This window comes from Anomaloglossus baeobatrachus, chromosome 9 (genome assembly GCF_048569485.1).
Source record: "Anomaloglossus baeobatrachus isolate aAnoBae1 chromosome 9, aAnoBae1.hap1, whole genome shotgun sequence".
NCBI classification, from domain to species: Eukaryota; Metazoa; Chordata; class Amphibia; order Anura; family Aromobatidae; genus Anomaloglossus; species Anomaloglossus baeobatrachus.
Genome location: NC_134361.1, coordinates 114,064,823 through 114,084,678, shown reverse-complemented (window position 1 = coordinate 114,084,678; position 19,856 = coordinate 114,064,823). Strand labels below are relative to the sequence as shown.

Genomic DNA, 19,856 nt, shown 5'->3' with positions numbered 1-19,856 from the left:
AATGGCATCTTGGCAGCTTCACGCTTGATTTTCCTCAATTCATGGGCAGTTATTTTGTGCCTTTTTTGCCCAACACGTTTCTTGCGACTCTGTTGGATATTTGCCATGAAACACTTGATTGTTCGGTGATCACGCTTCAAAAGTTTGGCAATTTCAAGACTGCTGCATCCCTCTGCAAGACATCTCACAATTTTGGACTTTCCAGAGCCCGTCAAATCTCTCTTCTGACGCATTTGCCAAAGGAAAGGAAGTTGCCTAATAATTAAGCACACCTTATATAGGGTGTTGATGTCATTACACCGCACCCCTCCTCATTACAGAGATGCACATCGCCTGATTTACTTAATTGGTAGTTGGCTCTCAAGCCTCTACAGCTTGGAGTAGGACAACGTATAAAAAGTATCATGTGATCAAAATACTCATTTGCCTAATAATTCTGCACACAGTGTATAGAGGTATTACCATTCATTATAAGGCTATGTTCGTACATTTAGTGCAGATTTGGTGCAGAAATTTTCTGCATTAAATTTGCATATTCCTGCAGAAAAATGCACCAAAAAACGCACGCTTTTTGGTTCGTTTTTGGTGCTTTTTTTAATGAAATTAATTGGGAGGAAAGGCTGAAAAATGCAGGAAAAAAACATACCAACAATTGACATGCTGCAGATTATTTTCTGCACCAAATCTGCATGTAAAAAATAAGCAACATGCCCACAGTACTTCAGGATGCTCATTGACTTTGCTGGCATAAAGATAGACATGCCTTTTTTGGCAACAAATTGACATCAAATCTGCATCAAAAAATGCATTGTGCGTACAAGGCCTAATTCTGCCTAGGATGATAATGAGACTTCTGAAAAGTCAAGAGTCTAAAATAGCTCTAGTGGCCAGTGTGAAAATTGCAATATTTTTATTTAGTTGGAATGCAATGACAGGTCCAGTTTCAGTAAAAAATAACAAAAGTGACATTTTTCTAAGATTTTTTTTTTCCACTAGATTATTATTTTTTTGTAACTCCTCCAATTGGTGTTTTTTGCCGATTTTATAACAGTTTTTCTTTTTTTCTGTGCCCCTCCATTCCAAAGTTATGCCCCTACCCCCAGTAATAGTGGTGCACATGTTCCTTCAGCCAACTGGGAGTGTACTATAAAACTTCTCACTGGGCGCAATCATCCTTTGATTGTTTAGAAAAAATGTGGTACAGACCCAGTTGCTTGAAGGGAAAATTTGCAACATTATTACCAGGAGGGGGACATGAGTTTGGATAGGAGGGGCACAAAAGAAAGAAAAACTGTTCCAGAATCAATGTTTCAGCATATATTGGAGGAGATAATCAGATTAAAATAAAGCGGACCAATCACCAGGATTTTCCTATATAACCTAAAGCCAGTGCTATACTGGCACTATCAGGCTGATTCTATACATACCTGTAGTGGTCAGCTCGGATGTATAGGTTTTGAAATCCAAGAAAGTAAAGTTTGTAAAATGTACAGCTTTTTGAATGACAGCAGCTGCCAATCATCTGATAGCTGGGTTGGGTTTTCATAGTGCTCCTCCCCTGATTGTCCGTTCTCTCCCTATCTGTTATTTATGCTAATTCTATTATATAATCGTTTAACTAAGTGGCTAGAAGGACCTGTGCTGATGTCATACCCATGTGAGCAGAAGGGGTGGGGCCTCAGCCAACATAGCTGATACAAGGAAGCAACATTATTTTTCTGTTGGTTGAGGCCTCACCCCTTCTGGTCACATAGGTATGACATCAGCACAGGTCCAGCTAGCCACTTAGTAAAATGATTCTATAATAGACTTAGCATAAATAAAAGGGGGAGGACAGACAGGCAGGGGAGCGGGAATCACTATCAAAACCGAACCCAGCTATCAGCTGATTGGCAGCTGCTGTCAATCAAAAAGCTGTTCCTTTTTCCAAACTTTACTTGCTTGTGTTTCAAAACCTATACATCCTAGCTGACAACTAAACATATGTATATAATCAGCCTGATAGTGCCAGTATAGCACTGGGTTTAGGTTATATAGGAAAATCCTGTTGATTGGTGCACTTTAAATTGAAAGATTTTCTTTAACACTATAGATCTCCTATAAACATTTCACATATAGATACAGTTAATATAACACAAGAATAATGCATCTTTTTTTGTTTTTCTTGTGGTTATTTTAATTGATCCTATAAAATTCTATTTAAGACAGAAATCCTGAGACAAAGTGTCACCTTTGAGCAATAAACTAAGCTCATTAATCTTTGAGGAGCAGACAATGCCCTGGATTTGCATGGGCTCAGGTGTTCCGGCTGTTGTTTGTCTCAATTAGCAATCCCTGCTTTCCACCATGCCTCAGTTGAGTCACTTTTGGTATAAATTATTTACAAACTTTGAGTAACATGAGAATGTGCCAGTAACAAGTAAAAGGAATTATTAATGTTACAAGGGGATTGCCCTGTTTTGTAGTATCTCTGGCCGAGACACGAGAGAAACATTCTCATCTCTGCATGAATGACTCTTTTAGGTCTCCAGAGGCGCTCAGACATGGAGCTCGAATTTGGTCACTTTGATGAAAGGGATAAGACTTCCAGGAATGCGCGAACATCTCGAATGAATGGATTGCCCAGTCCGACACACAGCGCCCACTGCAGTTTTTACAGAACCCGCACTTTGCAAGCTCTCAGCAACGAAAAGAAAGCTAAAAAGGTCCGGTTCTACCGGAATGGAGATCGATATTTCAAGGGGATTGTCTATGCCGTGTCTCCTGACCGATTCCGAAGTTTTGACGCCCTGCTGGCTGACCTCACCAGGTCCCTTTCTGATAATATTAATTTGCCTCAAGGTGTTCGCTACATTTACACCATCGATGGAATGAACAAAATTTCCAGTATGGATGAACTGGAGGAAGGTAGGTCCAGGTTTTCTTACCTTCTATATGACAAATCTGTATAAAAAATGAAATATTTTTGCTAAAATATATTTTTCTCTAGCTAGTGTATCATATCCTACCAGGGCACATTATGTAAATTCCAAATAAATGGGATAGATATATTAAATTTGGCATTTTCATACCAAAATGTGTTCTTACTATAGCAGAATACAGCCAAACAGGAGCCTCCTACTCTCCGGAGGCGCCATGTTCAGTGCTCACACCTCCCCCGTCAGATCTGCTGAATCAATCTCTCCTGTTGCCTAGCAGCACTTAGCTGATGTTCCGCTGACTGTTAGACTCTGCACTGTGTAAATCATTCCATACATTTTTTTTTCCAGGATTTTCTAAAATCATGATATATTTGTTGCATTTTTTTCTACAATTTTCAAAAATTGCTGTAATAACGCCATTTTTGCAGTGATTATTTAAAATTGTGGCCAAAACATGGTAATTTCTGCATTTCAGAAAAGCTCAGCAAAAAAAAGCACAGAATGATTGCATAGTGTGAATGTACCGCCCCGAGGCTCGGCCGGCTGCCGAGCCGCTCAGATCCATGCTCGTCGGTGGGTGGCTCAAGCTCCCTCCGGACCCGGGGGTCATGTCGCTCTGAAGGGAAGCTGGTGGTACGTGTAGGGATTTTGGTGGGGAAGGTTCACGGCCGAGGCCGTGGCGTTTAGGGATGTAAGTTCGTCACGCCACCCACGGGTTGTGGTGAATGTGGACACAACCGCTGCTGTTAACTAGGCTCCCGGGGATGGTGTTATGCAGCTTGGTGTTGACCCCTCCGTGGGCAGGGGGTGATGGCCCTGGGGCCTGGTGGTTGTGAGGTGCGGACAAGATGGTGTGGTGCGGTGCGCGGCCCGAGGGCACTGTTGTACTCACTATGACAGATACACCGGAGTCCCTGGTAAACCAAAAAGGATGGTGGTTGGTGCCCGCAGCCGGCTGTGCTTTGCCCCTTTCTCAGGTTGGTGATTCCCGCCTTTCTCCTGCACCTATGTGGTAGAACTTGACTGCCTATTCTTCAGCAACGGTAGTCCGCTCCCCGGCTTTATGTGTGTCGGGGAACCCGTTTGCCCGCAGGCGCTGGCCCGTGGGATCTCTCTGCCTGTGCAGTGGCTTTCTATCCCCCTCGGTAGGCTGTTGCCGTCTTTCAGGTCTTGGGACGGGAAAGGACCTAAGGTCCAGACCTCAATCAGTGAATTCGACGTGGTCCAGTGGCTTCTGGATCTCGTTCTGGGTCTAAGTACCCCTCCTGGTGCTCCGGTTTCCAGTTGGCTCCCCGGTTCGGTACCGGCGAGCCACTACCCTGTCCCGGTCCCTTACGGTTCCACCAGCCGTCTTCCCGGCTCCTGCAGGCGGCAACCACCGTCTGCCTCCTGGTCACAGGGAATCTGGGCTCCTGTGATGTCGTTGTGTGTGACACCTATGAGCGATTTTGAATCATCGCAAAAACGTTCAAAATCGCTCATCGGTGAAATCACCCCCTATTCCCAATTATCGTTGCTGGTGCTTGGATGATGTAGTTCGTCGTTCCTGCGGCAGCACACATTGCTATGTGTGACACCGCAGGAACGAGGAACCTCACTGTACCTGCGGCCGCACGCAATGAGGAAGGAAGGAGGTGGGCGGGATGTTACGTCACGCTCATCTCCGCCCATCTGCTTTGATTGGGCGGCCGCTTAGTGACGTCGCTGTGACGCCGAACGAACTGCCCCCTTAGAAAGGAGGCGGTTCGCCGGTCATAGCGACGTCGCTAGGCAGGTAAGTAGTGTGACGGGTCCGCGCGATTTTGTGCGCCACAGGCAACGATTTGCCTGTGTCGCACAAACGATGGGGGCGGGTACGCACGCTAGCGATATCGGTAATGATATCGCAGCGTGTAAAGCGGCCCTTACTCTAAAACGCACACAAGCGATAAACTTGATATTCAATAAAACACAATAATTTATCGGCCGCTAGATGGCACCGACTGCTGTGCTGCTCCGGCTCTGTTATGTCACCGGCAGCCGCACTAATATACATTCAACGTTAAGTACATTTATATCCCAACATTGTACAATAAGGAAAACACTGCCTAGTAGGAGTATGAGTGAATCTACCACCTCTTACAACAAAGTTCACCTGAATCACTTTAATGCAATGTATCTGAGCACTGGCAGACACAAACAGGAGAGGCCCCTGTGCAAGAACGATATAGTGGCCCTTTGCGGTCCAATAGTTCATTATAATGCACAATTACAGCTGCTTTGGAGGTAGAATTGGGCTCCCCTTACCTCCTGGACCCCAGTGCAGCTGCACCAATGATATGTCCGCCCCTGTATCTAAGGCGGGCTTTGCACGCTGCGACATCGCAGGCCGATGTTGCGATGCCGAGCGCGATAGTCCCCGCCCCCGTCGCAGATGCGATATCCTTGTGATAACTGCTGTAGCGAACATTATCGCTACAGCAGCTTCACATGGACTCACCCGTCCTGCGACCGTCGCTCTGGCCGGCGACCCGCCTTCTTGTTAAGGGGGCGGGTCGTATGGCATCAGTGCGATGGAAGGCGGCCAATAGGAGCGGAGGGGCGGAGATGAGCGGGATGTAAACATCCCGCCCACTCCTTCCTTCCGCATATCCTATGGAAGCCGCGATGACGCTGGTAGGAGATGTTACTCGCTCCTGCGGCTTCACACACAGTGATGTGTGTTGCCGCAGGAACAAGGAACAACATCGGACCGTCGCGTCAGCGTAATCATGGATTACGCCGACGCTGCACCGATGATACGATTACGACGCTTTTGCACTCGTTAATCGTATCATCAAGCCTTTACACACTACGATGTCGCATGCGATGCCGGAAGTACGTCATTTTCAATTTGACCCCACCGACATCGCACCTGCGATGTCGTAGTGTGCAAAGCCCGCCTAAGGCTGCCAGAATGTCCTCTGACAAAAATGTCTAAAAGGTTGGATTTTTCTCGCTATTTGATGGTTTTCCTGGAGATAAATGCCACCAGTCAGAGTTTCCTGGCAGCTGCTCATCTTTTGCTGCTATAGAGAATCAACTTGCATGTTCAGCAGAGACGGCTGTGCTTATTAATAGAGAAGTTGGCCAGCTACTGTGTAGTGTGTACAGCCATCTGTATGGAAAACACATGTTGTCTATTCAAGTAATTCACGGGAGACCTGGGTATACTAGATTTGATTTTATATTGTTATGGGGGGTTCCCAGGACACTATGTGACTGCAGACAATCCTGACAACATGCAAGTGCGCACGCTATCACAGTTTACCTGTATTCCTCATGAGAGCAGGTGTGCAGTTTCCATACTTGCGGCTCTCTTCTGGCTGGACTGGTTCAGCTTCTCTTAATAAAATTGAATGGAAAGAAGACAGTTAAGACTAGTGGTCATGTGGTCGCAAGTAAACAAATTGCATCAGGGAAGTCGCAATGAACGCCTACTCCCCCCTGAGGATGGCGGGTAATTGTAAGGTTATGTGCGCACTTTGCATTTTTTTCCGCATTTTGGCTGCGTTTACAACTGCACTTTCATTGACAAAATGCATGCATTCCGATTCCCCAGCAAAGTCTATGAGAATCATGCAAAATCTGTGCACACGATGCTTCTTGAAATGCAGCGTTTTGATTGTCAAAAATCTCTGCGTTTGAACAAGCAGCATGTCAATTGTTTTTGCCATTTTGGCTGCGTTCTACACCCATTGAGATCAATGAGTTGTAGAAAATTGCTGCCAAAATGCTAAGCAGTGCGTTTGCATTGCATTATTGTTGCGATCCGCATGTTTTTTTTAACATAACAAAGGAAGGTCTTTCGTCTTTCTCTCTCTGTCGGTCGGTCTCTCTCTCTCTATGTCTCTATCTCTCTCTCTGTCCATGTCGGTATCTCCCTCCCACACCCTCTCATATACTCACAGATCCACGATCACCGGCGCTGCGCTGCACGACGTTCAAACTGTGGTGGCTTCTCCTCTTTTGAAAATGCCGGCCGCTCATTAATCCATCACGTATTCCCTGCTTCCCCCGCCCACCGGCGCCTATGATTGGTTGCAGTCAGACACGCCCCCACGCTGTGTGACAGCTGTCTCACTGCAACCAATCACAGCCGCCGGTGGGTGGGTCTATATTGAGCAGTAAAAAAAATAAATAAACAATTGAAAAAAAACACGACGTGCGGTCCCCCCCCAATTTGGATACCAGCCAGGGTAAAGCCATATGGCTGAAGGCTGGTATTCTCAGGATGGGGAGCTCCACATTATGGGGAGCCTCCCAGCCTAACAATATCAGCCAGCAGTCGCCCGGAATTGCCGCATCCATTAGATGCGACAGTCCCGGGACTTTACCCGGCTCATCCCGAATTGCCCTGGTGCGGTGGCAAACGGGGTAATAAGGAGTTAATGGCAGCAGCCCATAGCAGCCATTGTTCTGTCCCCACTTAAAGGTGATTGAAGGTGCGTAAATGTGGGATGGCGTGAGAATTTTACCTTCGTTTTACCTATAGGTGAGGCAGACATAACCAGAGCGCTCCAGAGTTAAACATGCACATGCTGAGATGAAACAATGGTGGTTTATTTTCTCCAAAGGTTAAGGACATGCAGGAGTACACCGGTCCAAGTACCTGGCATTGTGGTTATCTTGTGATGCTTGTTTCTGGACCCACTAAGGTCAGAAGACTTTGCTTCTAGCAGCTCAAATAAGGGATGTGATTCTCACAATCTCTGGCTGTGAACTGAATATGCCAGGAAGTGATGTAAGAGGAGCAGCAGACACTCCCATGGGCTGGACGAAAAGAAACAGAGGAGCCGGAAGGTCTGACCAGTAGATGGCAGCAGAGACAAGCATGAAAAACATTAAATAACAGTTTTAACTAAAACAAGTAGGAACAGCACACTCCCCGTCTGAAATTCACTTTGGGGATTTCACTATTGAGTCCATAATATAACCTGAAAGGAAAGGCACGTTAAATGCAAAACAAACTCAATTGAGTCCAAAACAAGAAGGATGGCTCAAGTTCAGGTCCAGTTGCGTTCATCCCGTAGGGACGCTCTCTATGGGCAACAGCAGAACAAGTTTGTGGATTGGCCTTGCAAAGGTCTTTGTCTCACCTTTCCTGATAACCTTTAGCTCCACATTCCTAACATTGCCGTCCTGGCTAGGCAGTATCCTAGTAATCAGTCCCAAAGGCCAGTCAATCCTTTCTGTCGTCTGGTCTTTCATGAGGACTAGGTCTCCTTCTTTGAGGTTTGGCTTCATTCTTCCTTGAAGAATGGTGAGGTATTCCTTCCTCCATCGGTTCCAGAAGTAGTCAGCCAAGTATTGAACCCGTTTCCAGTGTTTTGATAAGTGTTTGCGTGGGTTAACTCTCTGCTGGGCATTACCGCATTGTCAGTTTTTTGGGTAATAAGAATAGTAGGAGTCAATATGGTTGGTGTTTCTGGATCCATGGTCACCGACACAAGGGGTCTTGAATTGATAATGGCTGAAACTTCAGCTAAAAGAGTGACTAGAGTCTCATGTGTGAGTCTTTAGGAATTGACGTCCATTAGCATGAAGCTCAAGATGTTGCGTGAAATCCCGATCATCGTCTCCCAGGAGCCTCCCATGTGAGAACTGTGAGTCAGTGTGTCAGTTCTCTACATGCACCGACAAAGTTGTTTCCACGGTCAGACCTCAGCTGTTTCACTGGTCCTTTGATGGCAAGGAACCTTCTCAAGGCGTTGATTAGGCTGGAAGTATCTATGGACTCTAATGGACTTTTCCTCTCGCTTTACGACAGTGCACACAATCGTGTAGTATTTGTGCTACACGTCTCTTCATCCCAATAATCCAGAGGCCTGCAGACCGTAAAGCGCCCTCTGTAATTTGCCTGTCTTGGTGTTTAGTCTTTTCATGGTGGTGTCGGATCAGCAAAACTGTAACATGGTGTTTGTTGGGAATAATGAGAGGATTTTGTTCTGCAACTCCAAGATGAACCTGGTTCAAACGACCACCAACTCTCAGTAAGCCGAAACTGTCGATGACTGGGTTTAAATTGGCGAGAGGGCTTCTTAATGGAATCTGCTGTTTGTTGTATAAACACTTCCATTCTATGGTGAATTCACTCTGTTGGAGGTGACATATTATGAGGGACTCGCTATGGGAGATGTCCTCAGCAGAAAGGGGTTTGTGGCAGACATGCCAGCGATGACAGTCTTTATTTTTAAGGTCCGTACGATAGCATCTGGTGATATGCACTAACCTAGCGACAGTCCTGACGAGCCTCATCCAGCTGGAGAAACGTTCAAAACATTGGCAACCGAGGTTGGAAGTTTTTTCTGCACTGGTGGCCAGGGTATTGACTTCAGCTCGGACATCTGGATTGTTGTCTGGATCTAGGATGCTGAAGGCTTCCTGGACTTCTTCTTCTGACTGTCCCAGCAGGAACTCTGGACCTGTAAGCCAAGAAGAGTTAGCAAAAGAACTTATAGACATAGGTCTAGTTGCGTGATCTGCTGGATTCAGTTCGGTTGGTACAGGTTCTGCTAGGTTGTTACAGACTTCCTTGTCCATAAAGGCGACGCTGTGTTCTCTCATTTCAGGCTTGCTATTCATGGAACGCTGAAGAGAGTTACACCTAGTCTGAGCTTGATCTCGGTTGTTTGGGAGTCTTACCCTGGTAGATCGGAAGGGTAATGGAGAGACTCAGTGGTTGGTTTTGTCTTTAGAAAACTCACAGTCCATTATTTTGATGAATTCTCTGTCCTCTACTGACAAGGCTACTTTATCGTCGTCCTTGGTTGTGTGAAAGACTGATCTTCCCAAGTTGTCGATATGCAGATAAGAAGCGATGTCAGGTAGCTGTATTGTGTCTGAAGACTTTTCTTTCACTCCATTGTGATGAGGACATGGCTTTAGGCAGGTTGTGCGCCCATCTCCATGCACGTAAGTCTTGAAGGAATCAATTTCTGATCGATCAACGCACACATTTTCTATGACTACGCATCCCAAGTCCAGTCTCTGGGTGTATGGTGCATAGTCAGGCCCATTACACTGTTGTAGCACCTTGTGTACCCTTAGATTGTCTCTGCCGAGCAGGAGTAGAATCTCTGCGTTATTGTCCAAAGGTGGGATAACACTAGCGAGGTGTCTCAGGTGTGGTTGATGAAATGCAGCTTCTGGGGTAGGAATTTCATTCCTGTGACTGGGTATTTGGTCACATTCAACGAGCGTTGGTAGAGGTATTTCAGTCTTCCCATTGATAGGAGACGCAATTAATCCCTGGGCTCTTCTGCCGCTAGTCTCTATGTGACCCGAGCAGGTGTTCAAGGTGTAGGGTTCTGATGGTCCATTCATTTCGAAGGCTTCAAAGAATTTGGCTCCTGCCAGGGACCGATTGCTTTGGTCATCTATGATGGCATACACCTTCATTGACTTTTCTGGATGTCCCTCGGGATAAACCTTGATGAGGCATATTCGGGCACAACATTTCTCCATTTGGCCCTCTCCACATACCTCTGAGCATGAGCAGGAGACGGCTGTGGTGGTGTCAGTCTGATTCTTGGACTCCCCACCATGACTTGGAGTGGGAGCGGTGGTGACTGCAGACGGTGTGTCTCTAGCTAGCTGGGTTGGGTGCATGGCTGAAACGTGTTTTTCGCTATGACACTCCTCACACTTGACAATGGATTTACAGTCCTTGGCCATGTGCTCAAGTGATGCGCAGCATTTGAAACAGATCCCAAGCTCTGTGAGGACTTTCTTGCACTCCTGTAGGGTTTTGGATCTAAACCCTCTGCACTTGTTCAGTGAGTGTGTTTTTTTATGGATGGGACATTCTAGATTGAAAGACTTATCTCGTGATGAGATGGTGTACTGTTTATCTGTGGGTGCTGCAGGTGATGGTAGCTCAGTCTTCCTAACACTCACAGTGTTCTTAATGTCTCTGCGTTTGTGTATGGCACCTTCAAACCTTGATGATGATGTTGTTGCAGCTGCCAAACTGTTGAACTCTATGAAGTCGAGGCTGGGGTCGTTCCTCATCTGGGCCTGCTCGTCGATGAACTTGCAGAAGTGAATAAATGGGGGAAAGGTGATGTCATGCACTCTTTTGTACCTTGAGACTGACGTTGCCCATTTCTCCTGCAGACTGTATGGCAGCTTCACCACGATTGGGTTCACTCCATGGGCTGTATCCAGGTAGCGCAGCCCAGACAGACAAGGGTCTCTTTGGCAAGCTCCAGCTCCATGAGTAGATCACTTAGGTCTTGAAGCTTGTGGACTTCTTTAAGGTTGATCTTTGGGATGTCCTGCAGTCTCTTGAATAGGACTTTCTCTATTGCTTCTGCGCTGCCAAAGGTGCGCTCCAGTCTTTGCCATGCAGCAGTGAGACCTGCTTCTGCTTGTCCCATATAGACGGTTCTGAGGCTCTTGATACGGTTTATAGAGCCTGGGCCCAACCACTTGATCATAAGGTCGAGCTCCTGTTCTGCAGTAAAGTTGAGATTGGCGATGGCTGCCTTGAAAGTTGCTTTCCAGGCCCTGTAGCTCTCTGCACGATCATCAAATTTCGTGAGACTAGTGTTGATTAGCTCTCTGCTCACCATGAACCTGGCAAACTCAGACATATCTGATTTCTCACCACTTGTTGCCACGACGACTCGTGATGCCCCTGGGGTGTATGGGCTGTCTGGCATGAATGGATGAGATGTTTCCAGATAGAATGACGTTGCTGCAGGGTTGAGCTGTGGTTTAGCCTCTGTAGATTCTGATGACGGCTGCTTGATCTGTGGAAGTGGGTCAGCAAACACTTGGTTGCCATCTTTCCGTGGTGACTGTGTTTGAGAGGGCACCTCTTGGTGACTGTTAATAATTTGCTCTGGTGCTTTAGATGGTACTGCCACTGGTAGAGGTAAGTTGGAGGTTTCGGTGTTATTGGCTTGGACGGTACTGCAAACCAGGGTTGCTACAGGTAACTGATTCAGTACATAGTCTCTTGTGTGATCAACTGGATTGTCTGTTTCTAGTGGTGGCGAGTGAGCTGAATTAGGACCTTGGATCATTGCTTGTTCATGTAGTCTCTCTTTCGCTAGTGCAACTTCCTCTTCCATCTGTGACCGAAGAATCTTTATCCGAGCCTCTGCTTCTGCCCTTTTGGCTTCTGTTCTGCAAGTGCTTCTGCTTCTGCCCTTTTGGCTTCTGCTTTAGTGGCTTCTGCTTTTGCAAGGACTTCTGCTTCTGCCCTTTTGGCTTCTGCTTCTACTTCTCTTTCTGTGAAGGAACGTCTCACCTTGGATTCTTCCACTCTTATGCGGGCCTCTAGTATCCTGTCACTCAGAGGTGAGCTTCTTGAGGATGATGACCCGGATGACCAAGAGGAACGTCTAGATGATGTTGATCGGTGTGATCTAGTTTCTTGCTGGTGAGAGATACGGTGTTCGGCCTTGTCTATGGCATCTTGCACCTTGTCCACCTCTTCTGCCTTGCTTAGGTCTGAAAGAGCTTCATCAATTTTAGAGTCTTTTAGAAAGGTAATGTACCTTGTTGACAGTCTCTTGTATCTTTCATAAGCTGTATTCAGCCGTTCCATAGCGGCTTGTAAGCATGCGGCATCACCTGATGAGGATTCAAGTCTTGACATGTAATAGGTGACTCGTTCTCACTGTTCTTCCAGGTGTTCACATAGCTCATCTTTCATAGTGTGATAGTTTTCAGTGGCCTTTATCGTGGGTTTGGAAGAGCGCTTCGGTCGGACAACTTGGTCTGCTGGAAGTGCAGGATCTGCCCCCTGGGCTTTATAATGGACAGTATCAGATTGTATTTGCTCTGTTTCAGCAGTGGGGAACTGTCCGAGGTCTTTTTCGGCCATTTTGATTTAAGGTGTACTGTCTCTTTAAGAAACTTGACTTTTGAATAGGGGTCCGAAAATCGTCGTGCAGCTCCGCAAGGACTCCCTGATGAAATTCCCAAGGTGTCTTTAGCAAAACTTGGGGTTCGCAGTTCAGCAATGTGCAGTAATGAGGTATATTATACTGCAAGGCTATAGAAGGTGTATAGCAAGAGGGAAACAGCAGGTGCATAAACTGTCTCTTTACAATGCAAGCAGAGGTGATACAGGATGTGGCAGAGGGAGAGCTTCCCCTTAGGCGTGTCCAGGCATGCACTGTTGCAGGCAGACTAGTGCACAAGGCTTGTTGCTAGGCAGATTAAAAGGGAAGTTACAGGGTTCTTAGGGATCTGTAGCAGGGTATTGAGCTGTTAAGCTGTTGGGCTCTCAAGGAAGTCTTTGACTTTGGGCTGGTAAGCAGTGTCCCCACTTAAAGGTGATTGAAGGCGTGTAGTTGTGGGATGGTGTGAGAATCTTACCTTTGTTTTTCCTATAGGTGAGGCAGACATGACCAGAGCACTCCAGTGTTAAACATGCACATGCTGAGATGAAACAATGGTGGTTTATTTTCTCCAAAGGTTAAGGACATGAAGGAGTACAGTGGTCCAAGTACCTGGCATTGTGGTTATCTTGTGATGCTTGTTTCTGGAGCCACTAAGGTCAGAAGACTTTGCTTCTAGCAGCTCAAATAAGGGGTGTTATTCTCACAATCTTTGGCTGGTAACTGAACATGCCAGGAAGTGATGTAAGAGGAGAAGCAGACACTCCCATGGGCTGGACGAAAAGAAACAGAGGAGCCGAAAGGTCTGACCAGTAGATGGCAGCAGAAACAAGCATGAAAAACATTAAATAACAGTTTTAACTAAAACAAGTAGGAACAGCACAGCCACTAAGTCCTAGGTTAATCATGGCAGGCGTCTCCCCGAGATACCCTCCATGATTAACCTGTAAGTTAAAGTAAATAAACACACACATCCAAAAAATCCTTTATTTGTAATGAAAGACAAAAAAAACACCCTCTTTCACCACTTTATTAATCCCTCAAAAACAACTCCAGGTCCGACGTAATCCACGCAAGGTCCCACGACGCTTTCAGCTCTGCTACATCGGAAGCTGACAGGAGCGGCAGTAGAAACCTGCCGCTCCTGTCAGCTCCATGCAGCAACTGAAGTGAGTTGCGCGATCAGCTGTGCTGTCACTGAGGTTACTCGCAGCCACCGCTCTCAGGTGGAGGACTGCAGCTGTGGCCGCGAGTAACCTGAGTGAAAGCACAGCTGATCACTTCAGTCACTCAGGAGATTTGCGGTTACTGGTGAGTCCTTCACGTGTGACCGCAAATCAAGCCGCGGCACACGCACAGAGCCATGCAATCACAGTGAAGTCGGGTGGGGTTCATCCGAGTTCATTCTGATCGCGCGTCACTGTCTCGCAGCCAGCCATGCTGTTTTTGACAGTGCGGTCCCACTCAGCTCTGCTGCAAGTCTATGGGGATGCTGCAGAGCCGAGTGGGACCATACTGTGACAAAATGTGCGTTCTGGATGCTTTTCCCACTCTGTCTATGGCAGAGAAAGCATCCAGAATGCATGAATTCTCCAGGAATGTGCGCACGTTGCATTCTGCTGAATGCGTCTCAGAACGCAGCTTTTTCGTCTGCGTTCTGAGATGCACAGGCAGTGACTTACACGCTGCGAAATTGAACGCAAAGTGCGCACATAGCCTTATAGCATGCGAACTGCACAATGTCACAGTTCAAAAGTCAGTAGTCACATAAAGTGACCGCAGACCTTTATTTCAAGCCTTTTAACACACCATACATTAATTGCAAACCCACAGTCTATTAGGGCGGCTTTGCACGTTGCGACATTGCACGTGCGATATCGGTGGGGTCAAATCGAAAGTGACGCACATCCGGCGTCGCAGTCGATATCGCCACGTGCAAATCCTTTTTGATACGATGAACGAGCGCAAAAGCGTCGTTATCGTATCACCGCTGCAGCCTCCGACATTTCCATAATGCCGGTGCAGCGACAGGTACGATGTTGTTCCTCGCTCCTGCGGCAGCGCACATCGCTGTGTATGAAGCCGCAGGAGCGAGGAACTTCACCTTACCTGCCGCCGGCTGCAATGAGAAGGACGGAGGTGGGCTGGATGTTTACATCCTGCTCATTTCTGCCCCTCCACTTCAATTGGCCGCCTGCCGTGTGACGTCGCTGTGACGCCGCACGACCCGCCCCCTTAGGAAGGAGGCGGGTCGCCGGCCAGAGGGACGTCACACGGCAGGTATGTGCGTGTGAAACTGCCGTAGCGATAATAATCGCTACGGCAGCTTTCACTAGATATTGCACGTGCGACGGGGGCGGGACTATCGCTGCAGCATCGGTAACACATTGTTACCGATGTCACAGCGTGCAAAGCCCGCCTTAGTCTATTATAAATCATGTTACATGTTCCAGCATAAAAAAAACACACAATATACATAGAAATCATTTGTCTGCTTTATAAGTACAATCAATGCTTCATTTTTGGACCATCTTGTATTCTGTACAGACTTATACAATTTACTTGCAAAAATTTAGTAGAATAGAACAGTGCACCTCTGGGACAAAGACATTTTAAGATGCCCATAGATGTTTACTACCTATTGGTTGATAGCTATTACTCCTTATCCCATACACATGCACGCTCAGTTCAGCAGAGACACACAGACAGTGCTGCTGCATACTAGTATTTTAGCTCACCCCGGTGCTGGATTCACATTCGGTACTGCTGTATGATGGCTTACATCTCAACATGTTCAACAAAGACATAGGAGATCAGGACTGTCTCATGTCTTAGGGCGGCTTTGCACGTTGCGACATTGCACGTGCGATGTCGATGGGGTCAAATCGAAAGTGACGCACATCCGGCGTCGCAGTCGATATCGCAACGTGTAAAACCTTTTTGATACGATGAACGAGCGCAAAAGCGTCGTTATCGTATCATCGCTGCAGCCTCCGACATTTCCATAATGCCGGTGCAGCGACAGGTGCGATGTTGTTCCTCGCTCCTGCGGCAGCACACATCGCTGTGTGTAAAGCCGCTGGAGCGAGGAACATCACCTACCTGCCTCCCGGCTGCAATGAGAAGGACGGAGGTGGGCGGGATGTTTACATCATGCTCATCTCCGCCCCTCCACTTCAATTGGCCGCCTGCCGTGTGACGTTGCTGTGACGCCGCACGACCCGCCCCCTTAGGAAGGAGGCGGGTCGTTGGCCAGAGGGACGTCGCACGGCAGGTATGTGCGTGTGAAACTGCCGTAGCGATAATAATCGCTACGGCAGCTTTCACTAGATATTGCACGTGCGACGGGGGCGGGACTATCGCTGCAGCATCGGTAACACATTGTTACCGATGTCGCAGCGTGCAAAGCCCGCCTTAGTGTAAGGGAAATCTCATAGCAGCTATTCTCCACCCCAACGGTCAGACAACATATAATTATACAGTCTGTAGAGTGGAAAACGCAGAAGTCATATAATTGCCAAAAATAATATTATTCCAAAAGTACACAAATACAGTATCAGTCAAGAGATTGGACATACCAGTTCATGCAATAGTTTTCTGTTTTTTTTAATGGAATGCAGACATTGTAGATTCAGACTAAAGGTAACAAAATATACGTTAAACCTTAGATTCCTCAAAGTATCCCCTGTACTCTGATGACCATTTTAGACACCATTGGCATTCTCTCCAGCAGCTTGAACAGATAATCACCTGGTTTGGAGATATGTGTCATTAAAAGTCAATTTGTGGATTTGTGCCGCCCCTGTGTCAGCAGCTAGGCTGCTTGGATCCAGATCCGCGGTGGCTTGAGGGGTGTCCGGACCCAGGGGTCGTGCAGCCACTCAAATGAAGGGGGTACTTACAGAAGGGTTGTGTTAGAGTTCGTGACGCCACCCGTGGTATGTGGTAATGTGGAGTACCACCGCTGCAGTTGGGAGTACCCGGGGGTGATGGAGTGGGGCAGCTAGATGTTTGAACCTTCCACGGGTAGGGGGAATGCCCCGGGACTCGGTGATGGTGTTCGGGGAGTGCCGTGGAGAGCGAAGGGGGTCACTTGTGTACTCACTCAGTCCATTAAGCTGACACTGACAACTGGATAAACCAAAGTTCTGTATACCGCTGCCGCTGAGGGGAGCTAGTTCGGGTCCCATCCCCAATAGTGCTGCCTGGTGATCCGTGACCTGCCTCCTGGCACTAAGTTTACTTCTCAGTTGGTCCCGGTAGTATGGAACTTGCCGGTTCCCGCTCCCCACTATGGCTAAGTGTGGGAGCTTGCTCTCAGGGTTCACGCTTGGGATTTTCTGGATCGTTTTAGTGGAAAGTCCTATCCCCCTTGTTGCGCTAGTACCCCAGTTTTGGAGGGGGTGGAGAGCGGATCTTGAAGGCTCCATTCTCGTCGGGTAAATTGTCAGGTTGCCTGAAGCTACTCCCTGACCTAGGGTCCATGTATCCCGTTGTGCCCTGGTCCCAGCCCGGTGATGGTACAAGGCCGCCGGCAGTCCTCCTCGGCAGATCCATGCCCCTTGTCACGATCCCCTGCGACCGGGGGTCCAGCTCCTCTAGGCCCAGATTACTGTCTGCTACCTAGAAGGCTTCCTGGGAGCCCTGCTCCTGACCTCCTCTCTCCTTCACTTCCAAACTACTTCTCACACTCCTGACCTCCCCTAACCAACCCCCCAAGTTGGCAACCCTTTTCCACTCAGGCCACCCACTGGTGTGTCTGGTGGGTGTGGTGCAGGGTGTACCTAGGATTTTAATCAGCTGATGTAGGCAATACCATGTAGTTGGGGACCCATAACCAAAATGGAGGTGGATATTGCACGGAAGGGCAGATTGTACAATACCCTGTGACGACCCGATAGTCCAGTGGCGTCACATTCCCCCTTGGTTAAACGTAGCTCGTCCTCAAGCTACAGGACATCAGAGGTTAATTTTTTTTTTTTAACTGCAAAATAGAAAAAGGAACATTTTTATTTACACTATTCATCCCACATTAGGGAGAATTGGCACTTAAACATACGTAACTTTAGAGTTCATTAAACGAACGGTGGAACGCTCCCGGTTAGGTTAGTAGCGGAGGCCCAACCTGCTCCGTTGCATTCTCTTTCTGCGGCAGTCCAGTCCCAATGTCCCGGATCCCATTAACCCGCCACCCAAACAACCTGACCCGCTGCATACCTATTGTGGGTCCGTGATTGACAGCTCAGCCACCCAATCTGAGGCTGGGGTGTGGTGAGCTGTCAGTATGATGATTGATAGCTCAGCCATCAAATCTGAGGCTGTGGCATGCTGGGTTTCCTCCTTGTATCTCCTGTTCGGAGTGATTACCTGGCTATTTTGCTACCTTCCTGACTCCAATTTCTGCCAGTTGTAGCTTTAAGCTCAGTGGTGTCTGCATGCCTTGTTTTCCTGTGCTCAGTATCTGATCTATTGTTTGCACGACCTGTGACCTTTCTTCTGACTATCCGTTTGCCTAGCCCCTTTGTCTTCATCCACTGCCTCCCTGAAATTCTGAGCTGAGGCCGTGACCTGACTACACCTTTTTCTTACCTCTTTGTTTATGATGAGCCTCTTGGTATCTGACCCTTGAGATTGACTACCCAGTCTCATGTCTAGCTCATGAGTAGTGACTGGACATTAGATTAGTGAAAATCTGTACTGTGGTCTGATAAGTAAAAATGTGAGATTTTTGGTACTATGTCATTTTGAGATATTGAAAAGGTGAGCGAATTGTTTCTATGTTTGTAGTGCCCATCATAAAACATGGAGGGGAAGGTGTTGAGGTATGTTATTGGTGACACTGTTGAGGATTTATTCCAAATTCAAGACACACGTACTCAGCATGGCTAACACTACATTCTACTAATGACACTCCATATATTCCATCTGGTTTGTACTTAAAGGGGTTATCCGGCTTATTTTGACCTTTTTTTATTATTTCCCTATTGGGCTACATTGGGGCAGGTAAGTAGATAGTGAGCACTTACCTACCCTGCTGTCAGCCCCTCTCCCCCGGCTCATAGTGGCCATGTGACCACTCCTGCCGCGATTTTGCTGCTTCCGGTCATTTCATGTCAACATGGGCAGGACCATGTTGACATGCAAATCTGGGAACAGCTTGTTGCCGCCCTGCTGGGCTGGTACAATGCGTGAGACCCTGCCCCCTTTCCTGCACCCTCCCACACATTCCCCCGCACCCGTACTCTCCCCGTAACCTTCCCCGGCACTGCTGTGGGACCCGTTAGCTGAGGGGAGGGGCCTGGTGGCGGCTGCCGTGGTGACACCGCCAGCACCGGACCCCCTGCTCAGGATCGCACATTCAAATGTATCAGCAGCATCTGTGATGCCGATACATTTGAAAGCACTGATGAGAGGGAGCGCAGCGCTGCTTCTCATCACTGTCTCGCTGTCTGTGTCTGACAGTTCAGGACAGCGGTGACGTCACTACTGTGCTGATATGTCCAGACCAGACAGCGGACGAACGTGCAGGAGCGGTGGGGACCGAGGAGGGGTAAGTATGTATTCCCTACATATGTTCCCTATGAAGGTAGGGGGGGTCGGTACAGAGCGCCATGTGTGTGTGTGTGGGGGGGGTGGGGGGGTGCAGAGCCCGATGTGTGTGTGCGGTGCAGAGCCCTATGTGTGTGTGCGGTGCAGAGCCTGATGTGGTGGGCGGTGCAGAGCAGAGCCCGATGTGTGTGTGGGGAGTGCAGAGCCCGATGTGGTGGACGGTGCAGAGCCCTATGTGTGTGTGCAGTGCAGAGCCCGATGTGTGTGTGGGGTGCAGAGCCCTATGTGTGTGTGTGGGGTGCAGAGCCCTATGTGTGTGTGGGGTGCAGAGCCCGATCTGTGTGTGCGGTGCAGTGCAGAGCCCGATGTGTGTGTGGGGAGTGCAGAGCCCGATGTGGTGGACGGTGCAGAGCCCTATGTGTGTGTGCAGTGCAGAGCCCTATGTGTGTGTGGGGGCGCAGAGTCCAATGTGGGGCTGTTATTTCCATTGCTAGAGTGATAACAGGTCAGT

General features: G+C 48.0%; 1 protein-coding gene across 1 annotated transcript in view; it reads left to right on the top strand.

Annotated features, from left to right (window-relative positions):
* The window catches only part of DCX (doublecortin), a 231,654-nt gene that overhangs the window by 14,368 nt on the left and 197,430 nt on the right, over positions 1 to 19,856 (top strand). Inside the window, exon 2 of the mRNA XM_075323945.1 lies at positions 2,524 to 2,907. Coding sequence (XP_075180060.1) covers positions 2,544 to 2,907 — 364 coding nt within the window. The 5' untranslated portion in view covers positions 2,524 to 2,543. The remainder of the gene's footprint in view (positions 1 to 2,523; positions 2,908 to 19,856) is intronic.